The following is a 15,193-nucleotide window of genomic DNA, read 5'->3' as shown; positions in this document are numbered from 1 at the left end:
ACACACAATGTTTCCATCAGCAGGCGTCACTCAATGACCAATTAATGACTAAAGAGCATGCTTGCCATGCAATTAAGGACAGCAGACCCTGGAGGGCTCCTGACCCTGGAGGGCTAGTGAGAAGCCCATGGGATGGCACAGTGGCTCAGTGGTTAGCACTGCTGCCTCACAGCGCCAAGGACCTCGGTTTGATTCCAGCCTTGGGTGGCTGTCTGTGTAGAGTTTGCACATTCTCCCCGTGTCTGTGTGGGTTTCCTCTGGGTGCTCTGGTTTCCTCCCACAGTCTAAAGAAGTGCAGGTTAGGTGAATTGGCCATGCTAAATTGCCCATAGTGTTCAGGGATATGTAGGTTAGGTGTATTAGTCATTGGAAATGTAAAAGTAGTAGGGTAGAGGAATGGGTCTGGGTGGGATACTCTTTGGAAGGTCGGAGTGGACTTATTGGGCCTAATGGCTGTTTCCACAATGTAGGGATTCTATGGACAAGTTAGCAGTATGATCTGTACCTAGTTGCTATCATGAAATAAACTATATCTTGATTAAGACCAGATCTCTTCTTGCTAGTGGTTTTCTGTTACCACAGTAGGCCCGTAAGTCAAGCAAAGCCTGTAGGTCACTTCCAGAAAATATATAATGGTGATAGCAACATGCTCGGATAGCTCATGCAACACAATGAGCAGTGGAGAGCATTCATTTTACAATGAGCAGGGGAGAGAATTCTTATCTTATAAGGAGAAGCTTCTCCTCCCTTATTTTGGATGGATATTCGATGATGAAAGCATTATATCTGGAGTACAAATCTGGGGAAAACACTATATGTGGCATTTATAATTCTCAGCGCTACCTTGGATAGGAGTTATTAGAGAATTTGTCTTTAAGCATGATATATAAACTAGCAAGCCTGACAGTGTTTCCTGAATCCAAGACAGACTCAGTTTCAGGAAGCAAAGGTTGTAACTGGAAGACCGTCACCAGTAGTGTTCCACGGGGATCAATACCAGGCATTCTGATGTAAGGGACATACATTAATGACTTACATATCATTCATAGTTAAGAAGTTCACAGATTATATAAAACAGGCTGACCATGAAGCTGCACACTGCAGAAAATCAACTGAGAGAAAGTGAGGACTGCAGATGCTGGAGAGTCAGAGTTGAAAAGTGTGGTGTTGGAAAAACACAGCATCTGAGCAGCATGAGAATCGATATTTCAACTGACTGTTCAGATGGGCTGAAAAGTATCAAATGAAATTTCATACAGTCTGCAGAAATGAAAGGTAATGCATTTATGGAGGACAAACAGGGCAAAGGAATACAAAGCAAATAGTAGAATTCTGAGAAGTATAGGGTAATAAAGAGACCTTAGAGTGCACAGAGCTCTAAAGGTTGCAGGATGGACAATTAAGGTGAAGAACACAATACTTTCCTTAATTACCTAAGGCCTCAAATAAAAAGTTAGGCCACAGTTACAGCACAGTAACCATATTACAGAAAGGATGTGACAAGACTGGGAAGGATTCAAAGCAGATTTATGAAGATGGTTCCAGGACTGAAAATGTTTAGGGCAAGTATTGGATAGGCTAGAATCGTTTCCTAGGAGGCTGATGGGAAATTTAAATGAGGTGCATAAATAAAAGTTACCATCATCCTATAAGGCTTCCTTTCTCATTAGAGAGAGAGAGAGAGAGAAAGACTGGATAAAGAGAGAGAGACTGGATAGAGAGAGAGAGAGACTGGATACAGAGAGAGAGAGAGACTGGATAGAGAGAGACTGGATAGAGAGAGAGAGAGACTGGATAGAGAGAGAGAGACAGGATACAGAGAGAGAGAGAGGGGGAGACTGGATACAGAGAGAGAGAGAGAGAGAGACAGACAGACAAAGAGACAACGAGACAACTGGTGGTGGTTTATTTTGAGGGTCACCACACCTCAGGTGAGGGGACAGATTGTGAAGGAGAGTCCTTCATGGTAATCTCAGTGAGGGAATTGAACCCATGCTTTAAGGCATTACTTGGCATTATCCGATCAGTTTTTGAACCAACTGGGTTAATCAATTGCAGGCCTTAAACAGAATAGACTTGAAGAATCTATTTCTGTTGATGGTGGTCTGGAACCAGGGGGTCGTGGCTTTTAAGTTTTTGTATAATGTTTAGAGGGCAATTGGGTCATTTGTTTCACCCAGAGATTGATGGGGTTTGGCACACACTAACTAAAAGGGTGGGGGGTAGAGAGGGATCCCCTCTGTACATTTGGACATGCACCTTATGATTCTGTAACAAACACAGTTATGGATCAAAAACTGCATGTGAGGTTAGGCTGATTAGGTCTTCCTCAACCAGCACAGAAACAATTGCCTGTGTTTCTCTGTTCCGCTAGTAGGTATGAAACTCCTGATGCTTGTAGGTATCACCCTGTTGCCAACTTACCTGTAATACCAGCAGAATCGCTTTGTTGCAACATGCAATCCTGAAGTGCTGCCACTTTAGAGATAGGCCCTCCAAGGACAAACTTCATCTCCTCAACAGCATCCTAGAAAAAAATTATTAAATCTACAATTATATCATTTTCAGGAGTTGGATGCATCTCTACAACCAGTCTGTTACATAAAATAAGTACCTTTTAAGGAATGTCCAATAAAAAGCCCTTGCAGGGTTACAAAGGAAGAGCAATGAGTGCAGTGGGACTAGTTGCACTAACACAGCCAGGTTAGGCTGTGTAGCCTCCTTCTGCACTATAGGACACCATGAATTCAATTGGATTTGGGATCAGCAGAGTGGTGCAAGAGTTGGAGCAACTACAGTGACATGTATCTCGTACCAATCCTCACTTGCTTCATGATAACAAAAGGTGTCTATATTGAAGACAAAACAATGAATGCCAAGGCAGCAGGGTGATCACGGGAGTGTTGGATGGCTGGGTGGATGTGGCTGATTTTCATCATCTTGAATAGGTTTGTGAGAGTAAACAGAGAGGTAACAAAGTAAATCCACAGAGAATTTCCACAGAACAGAACCTTGGCATAAAAGCACAAGAATTAGAAATAGCTGTAGGCTAATCAGCCCCTGTAGTCTGATCCACCATTCAATGAAATCATCTGATATGTCCTTAATTCCACTTTATTGCCTCTACCCTATTCCTTTCACAATCAAAATTTTCTCTAAATGAGCCTTGAATACATTTCTGATCAACTTCGAGGCAAGTCTGCTTCATTGTTCAATAACACATTGGCTGATCCGTTAATCCTCAACTTCACTTCCCTACCTTATCTGCATACCCTCACTCCCTTCACTGATTAAACATCTATCTCAGTCTTGAATACACTTTTAGACCCAGGCTCAACAGCCTACTGTAGTAAGGAATTCTATAGATTCACCATTCACTGAGGGAAGAAATTGCTCCTCATTTCTGTCTTAATCCTGAGATTTGGCCCTGGTCCTAGACTCTTTCACAAGGAGAAACAACTTCTCTACATCTACCCTGTCAAGCCCAATAAGACTCTTATTTTAATAAGGTCGCCTCTCATTCTTCTAAATTTCAATGCATAAAGACACAACCAAATCAACTTCTGTTCTTAAAACAATCACTCCACATCAGGATCTTAAAAGAAGCAGTTAGTGTGATAATTGATGCACTGATTTAGTTTTGCAAAATTCCCTAAAATCAAAGAAGGGTCCTTTAAATTGGAAATGAGCAAATTTACTCAAAAAACAAAACAGAAAGTAGGAAACTACAGGTCATTCACCATTACTCCTTATTGGAAAAGGATAGGTAGGTTATGCTTGTGTTCACTGGAATTCAGATGACAAAAATGTGACTTAATTGAAATATGTAGGATCCTGAGGGGTCTTGAAATGATGTGCGTAGACACTGTATGATTTGGAATATCTCTGTCAAATCTCCTCCCAACCTTCTCTGCTTCACCGAGACAGCACTACCTTCTCCAATCCTTCTATGTAACTGAAGTTCGACAATACCATTCTTGTGAATCTTTTCTGCACCTTCTCAAATGACTTCACAGCCTTCCTAAAACATCGTGCCCTGAAATGGACGTAATGCACCATCCAGTTAGAGTGGAATCTGTGTTTTATACAAGCTTAATATCGTTTTTTGCTTTTGTACTCTATGTCCTATTTATAAAGCCTAGCTGCTTGCTTTCTTAAATGCTCTCCTAAGCTATCCTACCTTCTGTGGTGATTTATGTACACACCTATGCTGCTACACCCATTCAGAATTGTACTTTTTATTCCACTCTCACATTCTTTCTACACAAATTAATCACTTATTACTTCCCTGCATTATGTTGCATTTGACACACTGGTCCATCCATTTTACCAACCTGCTATTGATCTTTTAAAGTTTTATATTATCTTTCACAATATTCCAATGTTTGTACTATTACCAATGTTGAAATTGTGCTCTACACACCAAGGTCTACAATAATCAGGAAGAACAGGGCTCATTACATCAAACGCTGGGGATCTCCACTATAAAGCTTCCTGCAATCCAACAAACATCCACAACCCAATTTTGCATTCATTTAGCCTTTTGGAAATCCATGCATACATAGAGTCATAGAGTCATGGAGATGTACAGCATGGAACCAGACCCTTCAGTCCAACCCGTCCACACCAACCAGATATCCTAACCCAATCTAGTCCCACCTGCCAGCACCCAGTCCATATCCCTCCAAACCCTTCCTATTCATATACCCATCCAAATGCCTCTTAAATGTTGCAATTGTACCAGTCTCCACCACTTCCTCTGGCAGCTCATTCCATACACGTACCACCCTCTGCGTGAAAAAGTTGCCCCTTAGGTCTCTTTTATATCTTTCCCCTCTCACCCTAAACCTATGCCCTCTAGTTCTGGACTCCCCGACCCCAGGGAAACGACTTTGCCTATTTACCTGATCCATGCCCCTCATAATTTTGTACATCAACAGCATTACTGCGCAGTACATGCTCAGTAGCAGCAGCGTCTACTATCTACAATATGCACTGCAGAAAGTCATCAAGGATCCTTTGACAGCATTTTCCAAACCCACAGCCATCTAGAAGGACAAGGGCAGAAGATAGATGGAACATCACCACAAGCAAGTTCCTCCCCAAGCCACTCAACTTGGAAATATATCACTGTTCCTTCACTGTCATTGGGTCAAAATTCTAATGGCATGTAGATCCATCTTTTGTACATGGACTGCACAAGTTCAAGAAAGCAGCTCACCACCACCTTCTCATGGGCAACAACGGATAGGCAATAAATGCTGGTCCAGGCAGTGACATCCACATCCCATGAGTGAATAAAAAAACAACCCTCATTAAACTTTACTGCTCCGTCATTGAAGAACCCCAGCAAGTTAGTTAAACATGATTTATCCTTAACAAGAGAGTGCTGGCACATCTTATATCTGACATTTACATAAAGGACCATTGACTTCCAGACCACTTAGGCTAAAATGACAGACCTATAGTTGTTAGGCTTACCTTTATACCCTTCTTCCAACAAAGGTGTAACATTGGCAATTTTCCAGGCTTTTGTCTCCATTCTTGAGTGTAAGGGAGATTGGAAAATTATGGCCAGTGCCTCCACAATTTCCACTCTCACTTTCCTTAATATCTGTAGCTGCATTTCATCTGGTCCTGGTGCCTTATACATTTTAACTACAAGCAGCTCCTCAGTATCAATTTAAATTCTTCAAGTGTCTGGAATAGCTCATCTTTTACTAAGATTGGGCAACAGGGTTTTCCTTCATAAAGACAGACTGAAAGCTTTTGCTTAATACTTTAGCCACATCTTCTGAATTCATGCATGTATCCTCTTTATAGTCCCTCCTTTTACCATTTATATGCTTGTAGAGGATTTTGGGATTCCTTTTCCTGGCAGCTGCTAGTGTCTTCTCATTCACTCTCTTTATTTTGACAAATCCCCTGGAAACTTTTACATTTAGCCTGTTTTCTGTTTTATTAACTGACAATCTATGATAAGCACACTTCATTTTCTTCACTTTATTTGCTATCACTTCCATCATCCAGGAAGCTCTGGATTTGTTTGCCTGGTCTTTCCCCTTGTTAAGAGTATATTTTGACTCTACCCAGACTATCCTTTCTTCACAAGTTGCCTGTTACTACTATGCTTTAATTTGTTTAATTCGTTTATAGATGTGGGTGTCAATGGCTAGGTCAGTATTTATTGCCCATTCCTAATTACCCACAGGGCAGTTAAGAGTTAACCATGTTGGTCTGGGTTTGGAGTCATATGTAGGCCAGACTAAGCAAGGACAGCAGCTTGCTTCTCTAAAAGGCATTAGTGAATCAGATAGGCTTCCCCAACAATTGGCAACAGTTTCACGGTCATTAATAGATTCTTAATTCCAGATTTTTATTTAGACTGATTTCAAATGACACCATCTGCTCTGGCCGGATTCAAACCTGTGTCCCGCAGAACATTCCCCATTCCTCTGAATCAATAGGTCTAGCAATAATACCACCTGGACATCTCCTTTCCAACCTTCACTGTACATTCACCAAATTTTGTTCCTTTGTTTCCCAAAATAAAAATAGATCTATTTTAAAGAGAATCCTGAGGCCTGGCAACAATCAGGGCAGGAGATGTTTACAAGGGTATCATTTTCCTAGTGTATACTACAGGAAAGTGAGGCAATGACATCACCTGGTGGCAGTAAGTAAAAGTGCAATGTTATGTTATAAATTTCTCTACAACATAACAACCATACAATCATAAAAGGTCATCCTATGAAAAATTGGTTTAAATTAGTTATTTTTAAATGGTACTTTATTTTATGCTCGATCATCTGAAATGCATGTTATAGTTAGGCCTTCATACAAGTTACTGATTCTGTTAGACCCCCCAGAAAATGATGAGAAAAAGATGAAGGATTGTAACTTTCTAGAATTAGAATTAGCTTATTGTCACATGGACTCACATGAGTGCAGTGGAAGGTTTACAAGTCACCACTTACCAGCACTTGGGTACGAAGGATTTTTAAGTACAAATTCTGAGTGGGAAAAATTAAAAGAAGAAAGAAAGAAAAAGTCCAGCAATAAATTAGAAAAATAGACAAATAAGAGTTCAGAATAACAGTCCTTCCAACCCAGACCCCGTGGGGCTACACCTTGAGGCTTGGCGTGCCAGGAGGTTGAGTCCACATTGAGGCTGGGAGCTTGAGTCCACGCTGAGGCCAGGAGGCTGAGTCTGTGCTCAGGACGGGTGTTCGAATCCGCACTGAGGCCAGGAGGCTGAGTCCTTGTTGAGGCCAGGAGTTTGAGTCCACACTGAGGCCAGGAGTCTGAATCTGGGCTGAGTCTGGGAGTTCATGTTCATGCTGAGGCCAAGAGTTTGAGTCCTTGTCAAGGCTGGGAGTCTAAGTCTGTGCTGAGGGCGGGAGTTTGAGTCCATGCTGAGGCCAGAAGGCTGAGTCTGTGCTGAGGCCGGGCGTTCGAGTCCGCACTGAGGCTGGGATGCTGAGTCTGTGCTGAGGCCGGGAGTTCGGTTCTGCCCTGAGGCCGGGAGTTCATGTCTGCGCTGAGGCCGGGAGTTCATGTCCGTGCTGAGGCAAGGAGTTTGAATCCATGCTGAGGCCAGGAGTCCATATTGGCTTTCACCCCAGACATTGCCAATACTACAAGAGGATGGGAGGTCATAGAATCATAGAGTCATAGAGATGTACAGAATGGAAATAGACCCTTCAGTCCAAACTGTCCATGCCGACCAGATATCTCAACCCAATCTAGTCCCACCTGCCAGCACCGAGCCCATATCCCTCCAAACCCTTCCTATTCTGTACCTCTTATGCTCACATCAAATAATTTATGTAAATGACAAAAAGTAGAGGACCCAGCACTGATCCTTGTGTCACTCCACTGGTCACAGGCCTTCAGTCTGAAAAACAACCCTCCACCACCACCCTCTGTCCTCTACCTTTGAGCCAGTTCTGTATCCAAATAGATAGTTCTCCTTGTATTCCGTGAGATCAAACCTTGCTAATCAGTGTCCCATGGGGAACCTTGTCGAATGCCTTACTGAAGTCCATCTAGATCACATCTACTGCTCTGCTCTCATCAATCCTCTTTGTTACTTCCTCAAAAAGTCAATCAAGTTTATGAGACATGATTTCCCAAGCACAAAGCCATGTCGACTATCCCTAATCAGTCCTTGCCTTTCCAAATACATGTACATCTAGTCCCTCAGGATTCCCTCCAACAACTTGCCCAACACTGACGTCAGGCTCACTGGTCTATAGTTTCCTGGCTTGTCCTTACCACCCTTCATAAACAGTGGCACCATGTTAGCCAACCTCCAGTCTTCTGGCACCTCAAATGTGATTATCGATGATACAAATATCTCAGCAAGAGGCCCAGCAATTACTTCTCTAGCTTCCCACAGAGTTCTAGGGTACACCTGATCAGGTTCTGGGGATTTGTCCACCTTTATGTGTTTCAAGACATCCAGCACTTCCTCCTCTGTAATATGGACATTTTTAAAGGTGTCACCATCTATTTACTTACATTCTATATCTTCCATATCCTTTTCCACAGTAAATACTGATGCAAAGTATTCGTTTAGTATCTCCCCCATTTTCTACGGCTCCACACAAAGGCTGCCTTGCTGATCTTTGAGGGGCCCTATTCTCTCCCTAGTTACCCTTTTGTCCTTAATATATTTGGAAAAACCCTTTGGATTCTCCTTAATTCTATTTGCCAAAACTATCTCATCTTCCCTTTTTGCCCTCCTGATTTCCCTCTTAAGTATGCTCCTACTGCTTTCATACTCTTCTATGGATTCATTCGATCTATCCTGTCTATGCCTGACATATGATTCCTTCTTTTTCTTAACCAAACCCTCAATTTCTTTGGTCATCCAGCATTCCCTACACCTACAAGCCTTTCCTTTCACACTAACAGGAATATACTTTATCTGGATTCTCATTATCTCATTTCTGAAGGCTTCCCATTTTCCACCCGTCTCTTTACCTATGAATATTTGCCCCAATCAGCTTTTGAAAGTTCTTGCCTAATACCGTCAAAATTGGCCTTCCTCCAATTTAGAACTTCAACTTTTAGGTCTGGTCTATCCTTTTCCATCGCTGTTTTAAATCTAATAGAATTATGGTTACTGGCCCCAAAGTGCTCCCCCACTGACACCTCAGTCACCTGCCCTGCCTTATTTCCCAAGAGTAGGTAAAAAGATAGCGAGAAAAAATATCGTGATGGGGGAGAAAAAAACGAAAAGAAATGGACAGAGTGGAGGAGCTCCATTGACAAATCCGCAACAGGAACGTTTTGAACACACAAAGCTCTCGTCCTGGTTGAAATTGGACTCTCAGCCCCATCTGGATGAAGCCAGTGAGCAGGGGACGCCGACTGGGTCTCCTGATACAGCACAGCACCCAGGGTGTAGGAATTATAGAGCTGACTGACACACAGTTTAGACAGAAGGTATCAGAGACAAAGCCAAAAGGGACCGATGCCAATGGTTTTCTTCAATAATTTGGATCAACGGAAAAGAATAAAGGAAAGATTTGTATTTATAAAGCACCATGCAAAACCTCAGCAGATCCCAGGCTCTCACCTTGGAGAGGATTGGGATCAGAAATTTCTTTGGGGCAGATTTTGTGGAGTTTGGGTTATCTGCCTCCTCTGAGCTAAAAGTCATGATCAGCATCATGTGATATGAAATTTGGCTGCTTCACAGCTGTGGAGGTGTCCATAATTAGATTAGAGTAAGACTTCGATTCCACAGTGCCAGGTAAGTCCCAGTCTAGGGGAACTGTCAGACAATCTCATAGACCAGCAGCTGTAGCACCAGAAGAGAGTAGCTTTCACCGCTTGGATTACAAGCAGTCCCGAGGAAGAAATGAAGATGTCTCCTAGACTTAGATAAGGGTGGACTTTGGATTTGCACAGATGGTAGATTCCATTGAGGTGAGGCATGGGAGAGTGCCGGAGGCAGAGAGGAAATTCATGGGGGGAAGGGACAAGGGAGAAGGAAAACTTTTTTGGCAGTGTGATCAAATAAAGTGCATTCTAATGATTGCACTAGAGAGGTTACAGAGGAGATTTACCAGGATAGTTCCTGAGTTGAACTATGAAGAAAGATTGGATAGACTGGGGTTGTTTTACTTGGAACAGTGAAAGTTGAGAGGGGTCCTGGTAGTGGTGTATAAGATTATGAGGGGCAAAGATAGAGTGGACAGGTAAACACTATTAGAGGTGGTCAATACCGAGGCAGCTTGGATTTAAGCTAAAATATAGAAGGTAGGAGGAGAGTTGAGGAGAAAGTTTTTCACTCAGTGGGTGGCAGGAGTCTGGAACCCTGTTATCTGAATGAGTCATGATGTGGAGGAGTTGGTATTGGACTGGGGTGGACAAAGTTAAAAATCACACAACACCAGGTTATAGTCCAACAGGTTTATTTGGAAGCTCTAGCTTTCGAAGCATGGACCGCGCTCCGAAAGCTAGTCCTTCCAAATAACCTGCTGGACTATAACCTGGTGTTGTGTGATTTTTAACTTTGTCTGAATGAGTGTTTGAGTCAGAAATGTTTGCAACATTTCAGCAACTTTTAGATATTCACTTCCATTGCAATAGGGCTATGGGTCAAATGCTCGAAAATAGGATTAGTGTTGTCAAACCTTTGTTACTTGACGTGAACATGATGGGCCATATAGCCACCTCCAGTGCTGTAATGTGAATTGGAAATTGGCTTAGCAGTAGGAGACAGAGGGCAGTGATAGAAGACTGTTTGTGTTACTGGAGGCCTGTGAACAGTGGTGTACCACAGTGATCAGTGCTGCTCCCCCAATGTTTGTGAAGTTCATAAACAATGCAGATGAGAATGTGGCGGGTGGGGTGATAAGGACGTTTACAGATGACACAAAGATTGACCAGGTGGTTGACAGCAATGTCGAAGGTCTTCCAAAGTGCACTTTGATAGAGTAACAGACAGGGAAGTATGTCATGAATGGTAGGACACTAGGAAGCTCAGAGGAACAGAGGGATCTTGGGGTGCTTGTCCACATATCTCTGAAGGTGGCAGGACAGGTTAATATGGTGGATAAGAAGGGGTGCCTTTATCAGACAAAGTATAGATGATAGAAGCAAGGACGTTATGTTGGAGTTGTACAAGAGTTTGGTTAGGCACAGTTGGGGTACTGAGTGCAGTTCTGGTCACCACGCTACAGAAAGGACGTAATTGCCCTGGAGGAGGTACAGACAGAGATTTGTCAGAATGTGGTCTGGAATGGAAAGTTTAGCCATGAGGCTTGATAAGCCTGAGTTGTTTTCTTTAGGGCAGAGAAAGCTGAGAGCGGACCTGCTCGAGGTCTATAAGATTATGACAGGTATGGACATGGTGGATAGGAACAAACTGTTCCCTTTAGTTGAAAGGTCGACAAGGGAATATAATTTTAAGGTGAAGGGTAGGAGGTTTTTAGGGGATTTGAGGAAAACATTTTTCCCCAGAAGGTCTGGAATGCATAGCCTAGGAGGGCAGTTGAGGCAGGAAACCTCACGACCTTTAAAAAGGTACTTGAGCATTTGAGATGGCATAAATCCAGGGCTATGGGGCGAGTGTAAATTTACTAGGAGAAAGTGAGGACTGCAGATGCTGGAAATTAGAGTCGAGAGGGTGGTGCTGGAAAAGCACAGTAGGTCAGGCAGTATCCGAGAAGCAAGAGAATCGACATTTCGGGCATAAGCCCTTCATCAGGAATGAGACTTGTGAGCCAGAAGCCGGAGAGATAAATGGGACGGAGGTGGGGTGGGGTGGGGTTTGGGGGTTTGGGGGGGTGCGGAATGGGAAGGTAGCTGAGAATGCAATAGGTAGACGAAGGTGATGGAGAAGGTGATAGGTCAGACAGGAGGATGGAGCGGATAGATGGGAAAGATGATGGACAGGTCAGGAGGACGATGCCTGAGTTGGAGGTTTGGGACTGGGATAATGTGAGGGAGGGGAAATGAAGAAACTTTTGAAATCCACATTGATCCCGTGTGGCTGCAGGGTCCCAAGGTGGAAGATGATGTGTTCTTCTACCAGGTGTCAGGTGGTTAGAGTTTGGCGATGGAGGAGTCCCAAGACCTGCATGTCCTTGATGGAGGGGGAAGGGGAGTTGAAGTGTTCAGCCACAGGGCAGTGGGGTTGGTGTGTGCAGGTGTCCCAGAGATTTTCTCTGAAATGATCTGCAAGGAGGCATCCTGTTTCCTGCATAGGAGACCACATCGGGTGCAATGGATACAGTAGATGACATTGGTGGAGGTACAGGTAAATTTCTGTCAGATGTGGAAGGATCCCTTTGGGGTCTTGGGTGCAGGTGAGGGGAGTGATATGGGTGCAGATTTTGCACTTCCTCCGGTGGCAGGGGAAGGTGCCAGGAGAGAGGTGTTGCTGGTGGGGGTGTGTGGACCTGACGAGAGAGTTGTGGAGGGAATGGTCTTTTCAGAACACTGATAGAGGTGGGGAGGAAAAAATATATCTGGTGGTGGGGTCTGTTTGTAGGTGGCAGAAATGATGGAGGATGATGCGATGTATACAGAGGTTAGTGGGGTGGAAGGTGAGGACCAGGGGAGTTCTGTCCTTCTTGTGTTGGGAGAGGTCAGGTTCAAGGGGGTGGCGCAGGAAGTGGAGGAGATGCGTTGGAGGGCATCGTCAACAATGTGGGAAGGGAAATTGCGATCTTGGAAAACGGTCATCTGGGATTTCCCCCAACCCCAACCCCAACCCCACCCCTCCCATTTATTTCTCAGCCACCCCTGGCTCACAAGCCTCATTCCTGATGAAGGACTTATGCCCGAAATGTCGATTCTCCTGCTCCTCAGATGCTGCCTGACCTGCTGTGCTTTTCCAGCACCACACTCTCACTAGTGTAAATTTAGAACAGTTTAGTCAGTACAGACTCGATGGGCCAAAGGGCCTCATTTAATCTATACTGATTGTACAATTCTTCCTTCCTGCCAGCAAACGCTGCTGGATTGCTCGCCTTGCCCTCCCTCACCCTCCCATGGGCAAACTATTTTGGCGGAGGCAGAATGAAGCCCTTTCTTAGGGGCCTGAATAAACCTCAGGGCAGGTGAGCTGCCTGACAGCTTATCCCCTCCTTTAATAGGGGGAACAGGTCAGAGGAGTGGCCAGGAAAGTAGTGGGTTAGCGAGACTCTACATGTCCCCCACAAAGTCCAACTACAGCAGACGTGGAATAGGTGAGGGGAGTCACCACTTGTGTTTGAAATTACAATTCAATAGAATAAAGCAACTTTGGCACAACTCCAAACTTATAAAAAACTTTTGAAAGTTGACTGAAACTGTAACAGGGCACTGACACTCGGAGTGCCTGAGCTGAATAATAAGCAGGCTATTATCTCAGATTTCAGATGATGTGAGTGAACCACCTGAGCTTGGCTAGCATGCTTCAGTCCTTCTGAACAGCTTGACTGTGCTACAGTCTTTTTGCATTGTCATTTCATATGTTTCCAATCCCAATCTGTCATCTGGAAATGGTAATTGGTGAATTATTATTCATGTCGCATATTGCTATTTATGACCTATTAAAAATAAGGAACAACATTAGGAATCTGTTTCCAACTTCCAGACGTTCATGTTTAGAGCAGTAATTACTGCTGATTACTGCCCACAAGGAGAATCACCCTGGTCAAATAAATCGCAGCTGGATTTACTGCCAGCCGTAAACTAAAACACCCAATCAGAATATTCACAGAGAAAGATGTCTATTTAATAAGCAGGAAATGAGACTTTAATCTGAATAAGATAACAGGCTATTTCATCCAGTCCTGCTGATCAGAAACTTAAAGGTCCCAATCATCAAAAGCTCACTTCCCGTGGTCAAAGACAATATGGCTGGTTGGTTTGTGATGCAGAGATACCAACAGCCTGACTTCAATTTCCACACTGGCTGAGGTTACTATGTAGGCCCCTCCTTCTCAACCTCTCCCCTCATTCGAGGTGTGATGACTCTCAGGTTAAACCATCACCAGTCGTCTCTCTTGAATGAGAGAGCAGGCCTATGGTCCGATAAGACTATAGTGACTTTATTTTTAAGGCAATATGTCTAATGGGTAAATAAATTCACAAGGGTCAGTTTTTCCAGTCAAGGGACTGGTCTCTGGGCCACCTACAATTGAAAAGAGGCCACGAGGAGATTAGCCTTTGAACACATGAACCATCAGGAGCAATGCCTGGGAGAGAGGGCTGCATTCTCTTCCTCCAGCATAAGAGAGGAAGAACACTCACCAATGGCAAAGAGCAGCTGTTGAAAGTGTAATCACTCTGAGGACATCTGGTGGGTGTGAGAGTGAGAATCTGTGTGTATGTGTATGTGAGAGTGCGTGTGAGCATGTGTGTGTGAGAGAGTGAGTGTAAATGTGAATGTGTGTATGTGTGTGTAAATGTTAATGTGAGTGTACGTGAGTACATATGTGTGTGAGTGAGTGTGAATGTGAATGTGTGTGTGAGTGAGTGGGAGAGTGAATGTGCGTGTGAGTGTGAGTACGTGTGAATATTAATGCGTGTGTGAGTTTGTGTGTGTGTGATTGCGTGTGTAAGAGAGACAGTGTGTGTGGTCTTTGTGTGTGTGTGCGTGTGTTTGTGTGTGTGAGAGAGAGAGAGAAACAGAGGGAGTGAGTGAATGCAAGTGTGAGTGTAAGTGTTTAAGGCAGGGGGAAGGGGTGCTTAAGGCTGTGGGTGTAGTGGTCTGGCCCTATAAACAGCAGTGTGTGTGGGGAAATTCAATCAGGGCACAGCAAGAGTTGAGTGAAGAGACTCTGTGAAGAGCTGCTCCTCCAAACACAGGCTGGTCCTCTCTCTGTACTCCCTGTGGTCTGCAGAACCATGCGACTGAGCATCAGGGGGGCCCAGGAGGAGTCACTTACACAGGCTGGCTCTAGGCTGGAAGACAGAAGGGGGAAATGACAAAAAGGGAAAGAAGGGGTTAAGAGGGAGGGAGAGAGGGGGTTGAGCAGGAGGGAGGGAGAATGGGTAGAAGAGAGTTTGGGGGAGAGAGAGAGAGACAGAGAGAGAGAGAAAGAGAGAGACATGGAAGTCAGACAGTGAGAGAGAGGGGGTGGGGTAAAAGGCTGAGAGTGAAAATACAAGAGAGAGTGTAGAGGCTATATAGCAATAGTCCATTCAACCTTTCCAGCCTGTTCTGTCATTCAACAGGAACATC

At 44.0% G+C, this 15,193-nt stretch overlaps 1 protein-coding gene across 1 annotated transcript in view; it reads right to left on the bottom strand.

Annotated features, from left to right (window-relative positions):
• The window catches only part of thbs4a (thrombospondin 4a), a 125,960-nt gene that overhangs the window by 85,463 nt on the left and 25,304 nt on the right, over nucleotides 1-15,193 (bottom strand). The window contains exon 4 of the mRNA XM_043706705.2: nucleotides 2,425-2,527. Coding sequence (XP_043562640.1) covers nucleotides 2,425-2,527 — 103 coding nt within the window. The remainder of the gene's footprint in view (nucleotides 1-2,424; nucleotides 2,528-15,193) is intronic.

The sequence above is a fragment of the Chiloscyllium plagiosum genome, unplaced genomic scaffold (assembly GCF_037043375.1).
Source record: "Chiloscyllium plagiosum isolate Xiang-an unplaced genomic scaffold, Cpla_swu_hap1 HiC_scaffold_2, whole genome shotgun sequence".
NCBI classification, from domain to species: Eukaryota; Metazoa; Chordata; class Chondrichthyes; order Orectolobiformes; family Hemiscylliidae; genus Chiloscyllium; species Chiloscyllium plagiosum.
Note: the sequence above shows the minus strand (reverse complement) of the source record. Positions and strands in the feature narration are given on the sequence as shown.